The sequence below is a fragment of the Neomonachus schauinslandi genome, chromosome 5 (genome assembly GCF_002201575.2).
Source record: "Neomonachus schauinslandi chromosome 5, ASM220157v2, whole genome shotgun sequence".
Lineage (NCBI taxonomy): Eukaryota > Metazoa > Chordata > Mammalia > Carnivora > Phocidae > Neomonachus > Neomonachus schauinslandi.
The window spans coordinates 96,768,357-96,783,345 of NC_058407.1; the positions used below are offsets into that span (position 1 = coordinate 96,768,357).

A 14,989-nucleotide genomic window follows, 5' to 3' on the forward strand; every position below is an offset into this window, starting at 1 on the left:
GCAGGGGCTGAATACATAGTGGGTATTAAGAGATCAAAAGGATCTGCAAGCACATGGAATAGAGTCGAGTGGGAATGGACAGATGGACATGTCTTCTCTAAGTCCAGATCCCGGTTTGTAAACCGAGGTGAGTTGGGCTGGCAGCAGTGGTGAGCTACTAAAGGAAAAAGCATTTCCCCATATATGAGAGAGAGAGAGAGAGAGAGAGAGAGAATGCAATTGATTCTCTTCCTAATGGCTTCTTGGTTAGTGGTAAATACTCATTCTTGGGCTCAGTAGATGAAGATTGCAGGACAAAGGTTGTTGGTGTTACATCTTGCTCGGACAGCTGCAGATGTGGGGTGTCTTGGCTTCACCCTCTCCGGTTGGGGAGGAAGATAAGCAATTCCCTGGGAGCTATTTACAGGCACTTTAGCAGTGGCCATGAAACTAGAGGGTGGCTCCTTTGCAACAGCACCCCCCACCCCCCCAGAAGCCGTGGGGCAACTGGAGGGCTTGGCTGCTTCTCAGCAGGGCCATGCTGGGCTTCCCTCTGGACAGGCTCCTCCTAGCCTACACCCTGAGCTTGTTGGCAAAGGCTGCCAATGAGAAATGACAAAGCGTTCCCCTTTACAAAACAAGTGAATGTTAGCTTTCTGTCTGACTCATGGAAAAAGTTATTCGTCACGGAGCCTTCTCCAGGATTACTGTATTAATTTGCTTGAAGGCTGTTTCTTCTTTTTTCAGGTTGACATTATATGGTCAGAGAAAAAAAGACTTTGGTAGAGCAGAAGCATATGTCAGGGTGTCCTTTATACACAAAACTGAGCATTCTTTTCACCTGCGTATCAGGGCTCTGGGCTTTAGCTCCAGAGGGACACATCAGCCTCCGGCCATCGCCCCAGCCCCGGCGTGCAGCTTACAACAACAGTTTCTGGTCTCCAAATACTCGATCAGGGGTTCAAAGGAACCCTATGCTGCTCCCCAATGGCTCTCTCTTGGTCCCACTCCCTCCCGTAGATGGCCGTTGACACTGATAAGCACCACAGTGGTACTCCATTTGCCAAGCCCAGTACTTCTCTATCTTGGAGAGGTGTGGGTGTGTGAGCTCTGCCCGTCTCAGGCTGGGGAGAATGGGGTGCAGAGCAACAAAACAAAGTGCTCGAGGCCGCAAGCTCACTGAGGGCAAAAGCCATGTATCCTGGAAGCTGTCAGGCACCTTGTTATAAAAAGAGGAATGGTCCCAGGGAGGGGTGGATGGACACCCACGGCCTCTGGCTGGAGCCCCCAGATGCCCTCACTCAGTGGCTATGGTTCTGGAAGGACACCAAGGAGTTAAGAAGGGCTGCTGGCCTGGGACCAAGAAAATGAAGTTCCCCAACACGTTTGCGGCCTGGGATTATGGATACTGCTGACGGGCTGAATCTCCCAGGACCTGAATTGGAGAGAAGGCCCATATAAGGCCGTCAGATGTTCTGGATTCACTACTGACTGTTGTGAATGTTGGGAAGTTTCTTTTTTCACTTGCTTTTCGGCCTGGTTATGCATTCTTTCTCTATTTTAAAAGCCGTTGTTGCCCTCCTGGAGAAAATCCACCCCTGGGTCCTTCAGGTTTTCTGAAGGGTCGGTTGTGTGGTCAGGCTGGCCGGTGGGCTGCCTGGCAGAGGGTGAGGGCCCCCGTGCAAGGTACAGTCACCCCATGATGCCCAGAATATTAGCAGGGGTGGAGCTGGTAGTCTGCCAGAAGACGGGGCACGGCCAATACAAAGGCTGGTGTCACAGCTCAAGGGGGAAGGGGATCCAGAGAATGAAGCCTCCTTGGCCCTCTGCCCATGAATGACGATGACTCCGTTTCCCAGCGCACTCGGTGGAGGGCAAGGCCCAGCCAGACCCCAGTGGTCACTTGTCTGACTGATGCTCTAGTGTCACCTGCATTGCTCTCCTTTGCTTGGGCTTCTGCAGGTGGAGAACAATCCCAGAGTTGAGCCCTTTCCCAGGGAAGCAAAATGTCGATATTCCTCTGCTGCAGCTGAGGGCAGGAGCCGCTGGCCTCCAACTAGGGATCCCTGTGTGTCTCTCTCTGGGACCGTGCCTCTGGTCACTCCGGCTAGGACCACTGGCCATCCTGCATCCTGTGATTCCCAGGCAAGCTGTGGATCCTCCGACCACGGGCTCATCACTCTCCGGCCACCCTGCGTCCCTTCCCACCTGTCATCTGCCGGCCAGGGCTACCAGCGCTGCAGGCTTCCCGCCCCCCAACTATAATCTGGGTGAGGTCAAAGGCCAAAGGAGCCTCCACCCCGCCCAGCACCCCCAATGGGGAACATCCGGTTGGTAGAGATACCGCCTCTTCCTCCATGGGGAGTGCTCCCCACAACCTAGCACGGACAATCCAAGCAGCAGCTTTCGTAGGCCTGGGTTCAAATCCTAGCCCTGCCTCTTGACAGGTACGAGCTCAGGCAAGCTCTTTAACCTCTAGGCCTTGGTTCCTTCGTTGGTAAGATGGAAATCATTCCATGTACCCTAAAGAGTTACGAGGATTAAATCACGTAACAACACGTGTGAGACAGTGAGCAACACACGAAGAAGGGGTTGTCTTCCTCCCGATTCCTCCACTCGCCAATGAGATCCTTGCCTCCTACATCTAAAAACACGGGGAATTACCCAGAGTCCTAGAAAACAAAAGATGGAAGCCAGCCAGGCACTCTGCAGAGCGCAATGGCAGCCAAGCAGGAGGCCAGCCTCTCCTCAGGACACCGGCCCCATCGGCTGCCACCCCCTTCCACATTCCTGTGCAGATCTGCTCTCCTCTCTCCCCCAGAGGGCCCGCAGCTCCCTGGCAGCTCCCTGGTGTGACAACGTGACAACGAGTGGGGCAGGAGGGCGCCAGGTCCCCCTCGGCACAGCACCCCTGTGCTGCTCCCTCTCCACAGGGCAGCATTCCAGGCCCCCCTCCCTCGCCACCCTGCAAAAATGCTGTTGCTAAAACAAGTCAGGGCACTCTAGAGACCTACTCCCTAAAAACTCCACGTGTGAGTGTGTGTGCGCACGCGCGTGCACATAGTTTCTTTCAAAAAACATACTTGTGCTTTTCTTTCCCTCACTTTCTTTCCGGAAATAGGGAGACACACCCTAAAAAATCCCCAAAACAATAGCAACGGGCAACACAAGCAGGGAAACGTCCAAGGGGCTGGGTGCGTGCAGCCAAGTGGCCCATGCAGGCCTGGCTCAGGTGGCGTCTGGGAGGCGGGAAGGGGGTCTGTGTGCCCACCAGCTGCCGCGTCCTTCCAGAAGGCCTGGGGTATGACTCTCTTCAGGCTGTGTTCTCCATCTTTTTTTTTAAATAACTTCTTTGGTGGGTGGGAAGGAAATGACCAAACTTACACTTTGAGCCTGATGACATGGCAGCATCGTCCTAAAAATAGGGGGCTGCTCTTGTTTCTCGTAAATGAAGTGTTTCCTATCCCCCTATACAGAAAACAGCTGCGGATTTCAGATTTCGTGAGTTGACTAGAAACCGGGGAATTGCATTTGACAAGCCTCAGCGGTGGGCGGAAAGGACAGAAAAATGCTAGAAAAGATGAAAAGATGCCCAGGAGCCACATATAAGCTGGCAAGTCTATTTGTGTCTAAGTTGCACACCTTTGCCCCAAAGCAAAAGCACTTTAGGAAACAAACAAATAAAACCCAATACCCAGGGCATTTATCAGCACCCGGGGTCTGCCGGACTGGCATCTCTGCTAGTCTCTTATTCATTTTGACTGTATGATCCAGGAGGCAGATGTTTTGGGGTCTCAGAGCCCCTATCTATCTGCACAGTGGGGAGGACTCACCTCTGTTACTCCTGGCACTCTGGGTCCCCAGGACAAAGTTTTCTGAATTAAGGAACTGAGCAAGACTACGAAGACATGGCATTAAGAGAGGGTCTGCACCTTGGGCAGAGCCAACTTCCTATTGGGGGCATGGTCAGGATGCCAGACTTAGTCAGCATGTTAAAGAACCCGCATCAGTCAAATGCAAATTCGTGGGCTGGACTGCACCAAGTGTGGCTTGAAAGGGACCTGACAGGTCAACGGGACCAGAGCAAAAATCTTTCCCAAGGCCAGTCCCTGGATCAGCACAGAATCTCCACAGTTTGAGGAGGTACTCAGTGCCCCCGTCCCCCTCACCTGTGTAGAAGCTGGAAGGCTGACTGTCTTGCTCGAAGATGCTCTTGGTCTGAGAGTCGAATCGGAGCCATAGTCCAACAGCAAGGACTGCAATGCCGGCAAGCTGCAAGATATCCCGGATATGGGCATTAGTCCTGGCTGCCAGGGGGGCACCGTGCCACGACACCGGAGGGGAGACTTGCAAAGGGCTCTGGGAGCCGCCTCCATCTCTGCCTCTCACCATGCACCTGCTAGTAACAACAGCCAGTGTGGGGATCAATCCATTTGCTAAAAATATCAGCCGGCTGGGAACAATCACCTCCCAGCAGCCCAGCGGCAGAACGGGCCCTTTACGGACACTGGAATACTACACAGCAGTGACAACGGACCACTGTCAGCTACGCGCAATACCGTGAGTGCATCTCATGATGCCAAACAAAAGAAGCAAGGCACACAAAAACACATACAGTGTGATCCCTTACAGTTAGAAAGTGCTCTACTGCTTAGGGGTACGTGTAAATGACAAAGGAAAAGATAAAGAAAGCGATTATCCTGAAGTCAAGTGTGCAGTGCTCTGCAGAGGGAGGGAGGGCACAGCCCTTGCGAGGGCAGGGTCTAGGGCACTGGTAATAGTCTAGCTTTGGACTTGGGTGGTGGTGCCGTGGATATTCACATCATAATTAGGCTTTACACCGTTGGTGTTTCATGCACTACTCTGTATATGTACCATACGATAAAAAAGAAGACAGTTGCTCAGTGGGCAGTCTAGCACCCACGAGGGCAGCCGTGATGCCTCACGAAATCACACGGCTCAGTAAGTGACAGAGCAGAGTCTCCCCTGAGTGGCCCACATTTGTCCTTTTCTTTTCACGCTGGCAAACCTGACAGGCTGACCTGCCCCGTTCCAGGTTTTAGGCGCACGCTTCCGAACGAGGAATCCTTATAAACATCAGGTAAGACATGTCTGAGTAATCTCCCAATTTTCCGAAAATCGTGTTTTATAGGTGGGCAAGTTGAGATACTGGACCCTGAAGGGCAGACTTTCCCACTAAGGAATACAACCGAGTTGCCAAATCCCGGCCCGGCATTGTGGAACTAGAGGCCTGTGCAGGAGGCCCCTGGCAAAGTGGTCCTCGACCCCCAGTGCTGAGCTGAGCTCCCTGTCTCTCATCCGGCCCGGGGCTTGCACGGGAGGGACTCCCAGGCTGCAGTGCAGGGCCTGAGGGACAGTGGCTCACCCTCCTCGACAGAGGTGCCCTGTGTCAGAGCCCTGCTCCTGAGGGAGCTTGACTCTCTGCCCTGGGAGCTGGGACAACCGTGGTGCGGTGCGGCCAGGCCTCTCCCTCTGTAATTGTTTGCTCCTCTCCCCGCCAGGGCTCGGCCATGGGTGCAGATGTGATGAGTGGAGGTGGCGACGGCGGACGTGACGACCCAGGGCCGCGGCCTGCAGTAGGGTCAAACCCTTGCCCACGCCTCCAGCGCTGCGTTTCCACAGCGAGGCTCAGGAATTCCTGGCTCAGAGTTCTATTGCCTCAGTTTTCCCATCTGTAGAACGGGAATGGTGACATGTGGCCCCTCCTTGCTATTTAAGTATGGCTAGAAATAAAGGAGATGATACTAGAAGTCCTTCTGAAGGAGGTACCACCAAGTGGGCTTTGTGAGAATAACTTGATCAGCACTCAGGTCACCAGGTCGCACTCCTCCCCGAGGAGGACAGTCATTCAGCATCTCTCCAGACCTCTTAGCTCTCATCTGATGGAAGGCAACACCACACATCAGTAAGTATGGAACATAAGGTGCCCCATAGCTACACAATGCAGAGAAGAAAAACTCATGGATGCCAGGCTTTCCTTCTTATTCACAAAAGACTTACAGGTGAGTGAGGGGCTCCTGGCCTAATCCAAAGACAGCAGACATGGCTCTGGGAAGGCGGGGAGATGTAGGAGTCTCTCCCCCATTTCTAGCCTGGGTACCTTGGTTCAGACTGGGTTCTCCTGACTCAGGAGTGCCACCGTTGGGGCAGGGACACGGTGGGGCCCAGCTGGGACATGCCCATGCTCTGAGTCCAGGACAAGCACACACTAAGTGGGTCCTGACTGTGGTGGTCAGGCCCTGGCCTTAGCTCCCCTGGGGTCCTGGAGAGTTAAAGGAAAGAAGGCAATGCTTTCTTGTCTCCCCACAACATATGGAGGCCCAATGAGAGCCCTGAACAATGGGAGACTGAGGCTGCTGGCCTCCCTGTGGACATGACCGTGTTAACCTGAGAATGCTGTAGGCAGGGACTTCCCGTGCACCGGAGGGAGGTCTCAATTTTAGTCAGCGCTTGGACACAAACCTTGTCCTCAGTCCTCCCTCTTGCCCTCATCTTGCTGGTGCTATTGCTGAGAACGCCTGGGACCGAAGAAAGGCCTGTGTCATTTATTGTCCTTTCTGCTCTATGCTTTCTCAATTATGCGCAATTATTTCTCCATTATGCTCAATTATTTCTCTTTGGGAATGATTCCACGGATAACAACAGTGGTACCCAAAAAACACCTGCAATGGTCAGGCCTCTTCCATTTTACCATTTCAAGGAGCCTGAGCCAAATCTGTAGAAGTCTGATCGTTTACCTGGTCTACACACGCTGGTGGCGAGAAGGACATCATGCTGGAGAATTGGAACTAGGAGAAGAAAGACTTCAGGTCTCACCCCGGCCAAGGACATGGCCAGAGAGAGTTGGGGGTCCCACACATGTGGACCCCACCCAAAACCTAGCATCATGCTGCTTGGTTGTCAAAGCTACAGCGTTTCACTAAAATGAGGAAGAAAAAGCGGCTGGCTCTGGACAAATGGAAAAAGCAGTGTTTGATCTCAGTTTCTTATGCCTATAAACTCACAGAAAGAGAGGAGGAGGAGGAAGGTTCAAAACACCCAGGTGGAAGGGAGGGTCAGGGGTAGGACTGGGAGCACAAGGTTCACACAAATCAGAGGAGTGAGTCTTACAGCCTTTTTGGATTGAATTACTGAGTTAATTGGCCTGAGGGGAAGATATGTAAGCCATTAGCTGCCCTATTTTCTGGAATGCTATTGGAGAAATTGCTTTAGTCGGCAGGGTCATGATGGATGGCTGGGGGTCACAGGGCCACATATAATTGGCACCACCTAATAATGGCTCCTGGGTGTGCAGGTGGCACGATCTAAGGAGCTCTGGAGTACTTTCTAGAAGAATTCACTTTTTGGTGTGGCACTGGGGGGTGCCCCAGTCCCCCCACCTGGCTCTCACCCCTAGCTACTTGGAATACTAGGAGAAAACAAATGGCAAGAACCAGAGAGAGCTTTAACTTTGAAAAAAGGGCATGGAGTCAATTATGAAGGGGCTCCATAAACTACGAAAACAGGGGTCCGGGAGGCCAAGAAGTTGCTGGTTTCCACCCGGGTGAATGAGCTGACCTGTGGCAGGAACGTGGGCCACACCGTTACCATGGCTGCCATCTTGCTTTTGCAACAATGCAGGATCTGAGCAGGTCTGATGTAGACGCTCAGTGAGCCAATTCCTGCTCACAGGCCCCCCCCCCCCCGAAAAGGACAGCAATCTGTCGAAGATCACCAACTGTGTGGTAGGGATGGAAGTGAAAAGTCCAGAGCCTTGACTCCCAGCCCGAGGCACCGCAGAGTCTACCTGGTTACCTCGTTCCCAAAGGAAGCCAAAGGGAAACATTTAAGTTTTGCCAAGAAAAGCTTCTTTGCCCCCAAATGGGCCCATCTATCTGACAGTGCAGACAGAAAAAGGAGAGCTTTTCCCCACTGTTGTGTTGGAAATGCTTGAATTCCTCATGCATGTTTGTTTTTCTTAGAAGATAGCCAGGAGAAAAACCTAAATTGAGGACATTCTACAAAATACTTGGCCAGCACTTCCCAGAAAGTGCTAAGGTCATCTCTGAGAAACCAGGGAAGACCCGAAAGTGTCACAGGAAAAGGGTCTTACTGGTGAAACAAGTGAGGCCTGAGGGAGCCTGGTTTAGGTAATTAGTAATGTACCACGTTGGTTCTTTCTTAGTTGTGACACATGCAATATGGTCCTAGAGGTGTTAACCATAGGGGGAACTGATGGGGGAGTAGGGGGCTCTCTATACTCTCTTTGCAACCTTTCTGTACATCTGAAATGGTTCTAAAACTAAGCTGGGTTTTTTTCTTTCAAAGCCTATCCTAGGTCTATCCTAAATTTCGAAACAGAAACAAACCCTCTCTCCCTCCAGGCTGACTGCTCCCTGCTGGTTGCCTGGTGCTCTGACACCTGAGCTGGTGGCTTATCCACCTCCAGGTCCCCAGAAAGTTGTCACTATATGACCCAGCCTGTCTCCTGCCCTCCATGCCTCCTGCCTTCCATGTGCAGCAGCAGCCAATTCCCTGAAAGGCTCACGTGGCTTAGTTGCTCAGTTGTAGGTTTTTTTTTTTTTTTTTTAAATTTTATTTATTTATTTGACAGAGACACAGCAAGAGAGGGAACACAAGCAGGGGGAGTGGGAGAGGGAGAAGCGAGGCAGGCTTCCTGCTGAGCAGGGAGCCCAATGCAGGGCTTGATCCCAGGACCCTGGAATCATGACCCAAGCTGAAGGCAGATGCTTAACAGACTGTGCCACCCAGGTGCCCCTCAGTTTTAAGTTTTAAGGCGTTAGCTGTGGTTCACCTTTTCTGATCTCTCAGCAGCATGACACCATTGAACCCTGAGCCCACCTCCTCCTCAGCTGCCCCTTAGATGGAATCACTCAGGTTCCCAAATAAGTCTCCTGCGTTCTCGCCTCTGCTCATACCAGCCCTTCCCCTGCAAAGCCGTCCTGACCACCGAGGCCTGCTGCTTCCCCACCAAGATGTCCTCAGCCTCCTCCCAAGGAAACACAAACCCGCGAGCTTCGCGCATGTTCTCTCCAGCGCCCTTACACGCGCCTTTCCTCTCGTGGGTGTGCTGGGCTTGGGTCTCGCCGGAGCACAAGCTCCTTCAGGGCAGGGCTGTTTCTCAGGCTTTCTAGTCCCTTGCCCTGTCCATACCTCGGGCATAACAGTGAATAAATTATCAGTCAATCAACAAATAATTATCCCATCAATAAGAGGATTACTTCAAGGGGACAGAATCTCTGAAACTCCTACCAGAAGCTCCTCTCTCTCTCTCTCCCCTCTTCCCTTCAACAAGCCTCCTTTCCCACCTGGCTTTTCATCCAGATCTCACTATAAAAGTCAGAAACTGCCAAGAACAGTAACTTGTCCAGAGAAAATACTGAGAAAGACCCACGAGGGCATGTGACGAATATCGCAGTGAGACTTATGGACAAATCCGTATAAAGTCTTTTGAAAATGAGACTTTATGAAGAGCCCATGAGTCACTGTCCTCACCCCACAAAGAAGTCCAGTTCGACATCCGGTCTTTGATGAGCGCACAGGTAACCCCGTCACCTGGGGCTTATGCCGGTTCCAGGGGACACGAGAACCCAGCAGTGCGCCTGCTCAGGCCCATGGCGAACCGTTTCCTGGTCATCCCCTCTGCCACCACTGAACGCACACCTCACTAAAGGCACCCACGGGAAGATGAGTACTTCAGTGAGTCACCCCACAAACCTGGCTGGACGGTCAGGCCCGGAAATCTTACGCTAAAACACACCTGGAGTTAGAGGCAATGGCTTTAATGCCGAAGGCAGATTGAAAACAAATTGAAGTGTAATGTCAGTTAGGGGCACCTCGTTGCTCCGGACCCTATGCCTAGTTTGCAAAGCTGGCTCTAGTTAGGGCCTGAGGAAGTGTTTACAGACAGGCAGCCACCCTGATGGAAGCACTTGAAGAAAGCCTGCAGACAGATGTGACAAGAAGGAAAAGAGCAGCTGTGTGTGTGTGTGTCTGTGTGTGTGCGCGTGCGTGCGCGTGCGTGCACGCGGCCCGGCAGCCCACCCCCTCAGGTGGAAAGAGCCCTGTTTGCCTTGGACAAATCCCACTTCAAAGAAAAATCTTCTCATGGTGAACAAATTGGGTGGTCTTGGCTAGGCGCCCCCTTTCCTCCTGGTGCCCTCTTTTCTTCTGTAATATGACCTGACTGGACATACATTTGTTTTTAAAGGACAAAATATTCATTATGATGTCTCTATCCAACTGCCTTAGAAAGCCCAGAAGGGGCAGAGTGGCTCATTCTCCATATGCCGTTTCTCCGAGGCCGGCCTCAGACTTTAGGTAGTCCCACTGGCACTTTGTTGGGGTTGGAGGCAGGCAGCAGTTAAGGGGCTAGGGGTAGGGGAAATGGGTTGCTTGCTTTCCTGCTTCCCATTGTCCTTCTGGAAAAGCAATGGCCATTTTGTTGCTCTGGTGAACCTGTGGTCAAGGTGATGCTGTAACATTCTTCAGTGAGGGGCAGGCGGCCTCACAGAAAGAAGGACAAAGCAAGGAGGCGGCGGCCCCGGCTCTGCCATCTGTGCCACCCAGGGCCTGGTCTACGTGCGCCAGGTGTCAGAGGCCCCTGAGGGGATGCCATACGTGCGTCCATAGAGTCCCCCATCCCACTAGGGGAGTCTCTGGCACACCTTTTTTTTTTTTTTTTTAAAGATTTTATTTATTCATTTGTCAGAGAGTGAGAGAGAGAGAGAGAGAGCACAAGCAGGGGGAGCTGCAGGCAGAGGGAGAAGCAGGCTTCCCACCGAGCAGGGAGCCCAATGCGGGGCTCGATCCCAGGACCCTGGGATCATGACCTGAGCTGAAAGCAGGCGCTTAACGACTGAGCCACCCAGGCGCCCCTCTGGCACACTTCTGCCTAGAAGCCCTGGATTTGTGGCCGGCCGTGGACTCTGGGTCTCACTCTGCTCTGCCACCTCAGTGCTGTTTGACACTAAGCACTTTCCTTGGCTTCTCCGCACCTCAGAGGTCTCATTTGTGAAAACAGATCGCATGGCGCCTGCCTTCCCTTTCACCTAGCTGGGAGGGGACGACGGAGCGAGGTGAGGCACACACAACACTCTGAAAGCCACGACGTGGCACAGCCGGCGGGATTCTGTAGGGAAAATAATGCCAGGAATGAGAAGAATAAACCTGGAGAAAGACACAAGACAATAGGGCGGCAATTCACGGCAGTCGGTGGCTGTCGGTTGTGTCCCTCTATGACCTGAGGCAGCGGCCGGGCAGGAGGGAGCAGGGCGATTTAGGACACTGGGGTTCTGGTTTCTGTGGGTCTGCACGAGTGCCCTGCGGTGGAGGGACGATGGATAAATTTACCTTCCTCACACCCATAACGCCTCCCGGGAGCTCTGTGAGGATGCGGCAGGAATGGTAATGCGAATTACCTCCGTGGGAAGGAGGTATTTGTGGAGCAGAAATGGAGGGGATGTTACCTCTTCACTTCCCTCCTTCAGAAAGATATGTACCAGGCCCGGTTGTTATTATTTATTTTTTAAAAGGTACCAAGCCTGGGAGACCTGTAGGCATAGTTGCCCATGGCACCCAGGAAATCAGTAACAGACCGAATACCAAGGTGGTGAGTTTCCCCTATCAGCCTTTTCCGGGCCCCAAAATACCAGTCACACTTTAAGAAAACCTCAGAAGTGGAGATAAGGACCTCTATGTTCACACAGGCTTCAGCATTTAAAAACAAGTCAGGCCACCCAGACCTGTGGGCTTGGGCCTCACCCATCTCCATGGCAACCCTGGCTCACAGTGGACTGCCAAGCCTCGGCTGGGCTGATTCACTCGTCAGGAGGCCGGGCCGGGCCCTGGCGACAAGCACAAACAGGAGCCCAGTCCCTACCACCTCTTCGGATCCTCTGCTGGCACCCTCCTCTCCCACCTCCTGACGAAGGCTGAAGCTGTCATCTTTGGAAGGGCATGGGCACCCTGCGGGAGCCGAGGCTGGAGTCCTCCGGGACCCAGTCCCACCGCAGAGAGAAACACCACCAAAAACCCAACTTTGCTCTACTGAACAGGAAAAACTGCCATGCCCTGCCTTCGCTGAGGATCCCAAGTAAAATGTTACTTCCTCGCAGAATTTGAAGGTATCAACGTTAACTTTAGTTTTGTAGAGATGAGTCGGAAAAAACCCTGGAGGTGACGGTCCTGGAGAGTAAGTCCCTCTGTGAGTACGGTCATCCTGGGGGTCATCTCGGCCCTCTGGACCCCTTCTGCTCTGGGGCTTTTACCGAGCCACCGAGGGCAGAAGCTGGGCCACTGGGAAACATGTGGTCCCCAGACCAGCACCATCACCTGGGAATTTACTAGACAGGAAAATTCACTGTCCCCATCCTAGACTTACTGAATTAGAGGTGAGTGGAGGGGGGCCCAGCAATCCCTCCAGATGATTCTGATGCTCCCTCACGTCTGAGAACCAATGCTCCAGGCCTTTATGTAAGCACCGAACAATCGGAACCACATGGAGAAAGAAGCTTTCTCTGGGGGTTCTGAACCCAGAAACTAGCTTTCTAAATGCCAGTGCTGAAGGGCAGGAAGCCATGGAGGGGGTGGGTGGGGGGGTGGTATGAGCTCTCACTGGGCTCCGCCCAACATGGGGCAGAATTTCGCCCTTCCAATTTACACTGCAATCCGGAGAGTGGGGGCTCAACCGTCCCACCTTGTGCTGTAGAGCCATGGGACTGGGCCTCAGGCCACCTTGAACTGCTACATGGTGACACTTAAGGGGGAGGGTACAGGGCAGGTAAACAGGAAGGAAGGAAGAGGTATGAAAGAGATAATGGCTGGACAACTCCATCTTGAACCCACTGAGCTTGGGCATTCATAGTAAATGGGTCAAGTTAGAACCTGCATTTGGCTTCCAAAGAAGTATATTCATTACACAGGCTCAGCCCTGTGAACTCTCCTCCCCAAGAAGCCAAAATGATTCCCACAGCCTCCGTAGCAGGGCACTCTTGGTAAAAACTTCCTCCTGATTTCTGCAACCCGCATTCTCCCCAGGCTGGGCTACCATTACGTGTGAGTGGATTCTTTTCCTCAGCAAACCCTAAATCCTAGGGGGAAATTTTTTTTTTTTTTTTAAAGAATACATGCAGAGGCTGACGGGTAATGACGTTGTAGGCTAGTGTTGAGTTGACTTTTGGCAGCCTTTCTGTCATGAGCAACTCCTTCAGAGGCTAGACAAAGGAAACTCAATAATACAATAATAGGAGCAGTTATTCTCTATGAGTATCCATGTGCGTCCCACATTACAGGCGGTGACCAACGTACATCATCTCATTTAATCATCTCATCACCTTTATTTTAGAGATGAAACAGGTTCCAAGAGGTTAAGTAACTTGCTTGAAGAGAGACAGCCTGCAAGGGGCTGCGTTCACACTGAACCTGATCCACGTAGACGACTCAAAGCTCCCCTCCTCCTGACACTGTGCTCTCTCCCTGTCCAGCTGGGGAATGGGAAGACTGGGAACCCCTAAGAACTATTCCTGGGGGACAAGAAGGTCCTCCGGACATGCTGAATTTGACAAAATGCTCTGACCTAAACCTTGCCTTGCCTGCTACGCTGAGGCGATTCAGACTCAGGGCACCGGCCCCCGCCGAGGGGAAAGCCAAGAGGGACGGAGTGCTGACCACTAACTTCTTGGGGTTTGTTCTCTCTCTCTTCTTCCCCTCCCCCTCTGCTGAGGCTGGGAAAGGTGGTGGTGTCAAGCCCACCATCACCGGGTGATGAAAAGGCACCCCCTGGGGCCAGCTCTATCTTCTTTTTCCTCCCTGTGGTGTCCACATAGAAGCCCTGGCGACTTTGGCCCTGCCCCGCTCTGGGACCTGGCTTCAAGGTATCAAGAGAGTTCTAGATAAGAGGAATCGACCTCTTTTGGGGAAGCATGAGAAGTGAACAGGAGAGGTGCCGAGGCTACCCTTCCTGGTTTGGAGGCAGAGCAGATTTCTTCTTCCCTATGGCTTTAGGTAGACTCCACAAGGTGGGGGGGGGGGGTTGCCAAATGGCCCTGATGCCGGGGCCACGGCCAGCTAATTGTTCAAAAACTGGGCCCTCTCCTCACCCACCTTTCCCACACTGGGGAAATCTCTGAAATGGGCATTTTGTGGACAGTTGGAAGGAGGAGTTCTCGAATTCACCTTCTGAAAGGGATGCCTTTCGTGGTAAAGTTTCAGCCCGGAACAATCCTGTGTGAGGCGGCTTTACAGAATTGAAGCAAGAAGACACAGAGGAGTGTGAGTGCTTAGGACAACTTCAATCTCTGAAACGTTCTGAGAGGCCGTGGTAACAGTCACTGTAGCCATAGCTGCCCAAACCAATACCTGAGCTCTTGCTCTGAGCCAGGCACCTCGATACGCTTTACGTTAAATACGCCATCATTTCTAACAACCCTAAGACTTTGGCGGTATTACCTTCATGACTCAAATAAGGAAAGTGAGGCATAGGGAGAGTCTCTGATTTGCTGCTTTCCCAGCAGGAATCTGCATTTTTGACAACTCCTCCCACCCCAACCACTGTGTGCTGCTCCCTGACGGCATGTCGGGGGCACGTCGGGCGGGCACACCGGGAGGTCAACGACAAACCCAAGCATCCCCGAGAAGCCAGGCCCCTGGGGAGGCACACTTCTGCCTCTTGTGACCATTTCCTGCCCTAAATACAGGCAGTATAAAAAATGTATAAATACGGGCAGTATAAAAGATGATGACACCTATCCCATCACCTATGTAATTCAATATTTTAAAAATTGGAGTTATAAAATAAATATAATGAAGTTCAAAAAAGTGCTTGGTTTCCCCATGATTCCTCGGGCTTACCTGCATTGCTGATGTCCTAAGCACCTGCTTAGCCTGTTCTCTGACCTTGCAGGGGTTCACTTTCTGGGGATTCTGTGCACTTGGTTGGGGGGGGGTCTCCTGGATGGAGGGGCTCAACAGCTACCAGCCTACGGGTGCC

The 14,989-nt window shown here is 52.4% G+C and overlaps 1 protein-coding gene across 2 annotated transcripts in view; it reads right to left on the reverse strand.

The window, feature by feature from the left end:
- The window catches only part of CD9 (CD9 molecule), a 33,088-nt gene that overhangs the window by 7,749 nt on the left and 10,350 nt on the right, over nucleotides 1-14,989 (reverse strand). For both annotated transcript variants that reach the window (XM_021690605.2, XM_044914953.1), the window contains exon 2: nucleotides 4,149-4,251. In XM_021690605.2, coding sequence (XP_021546280.1) covers nucleotides 4,149-4,251 — 103 coding nt within the window. The remainder of the gene's footprint in view (nucleotides 1-4,148; nucleotides 4,252-14,989) is intronic.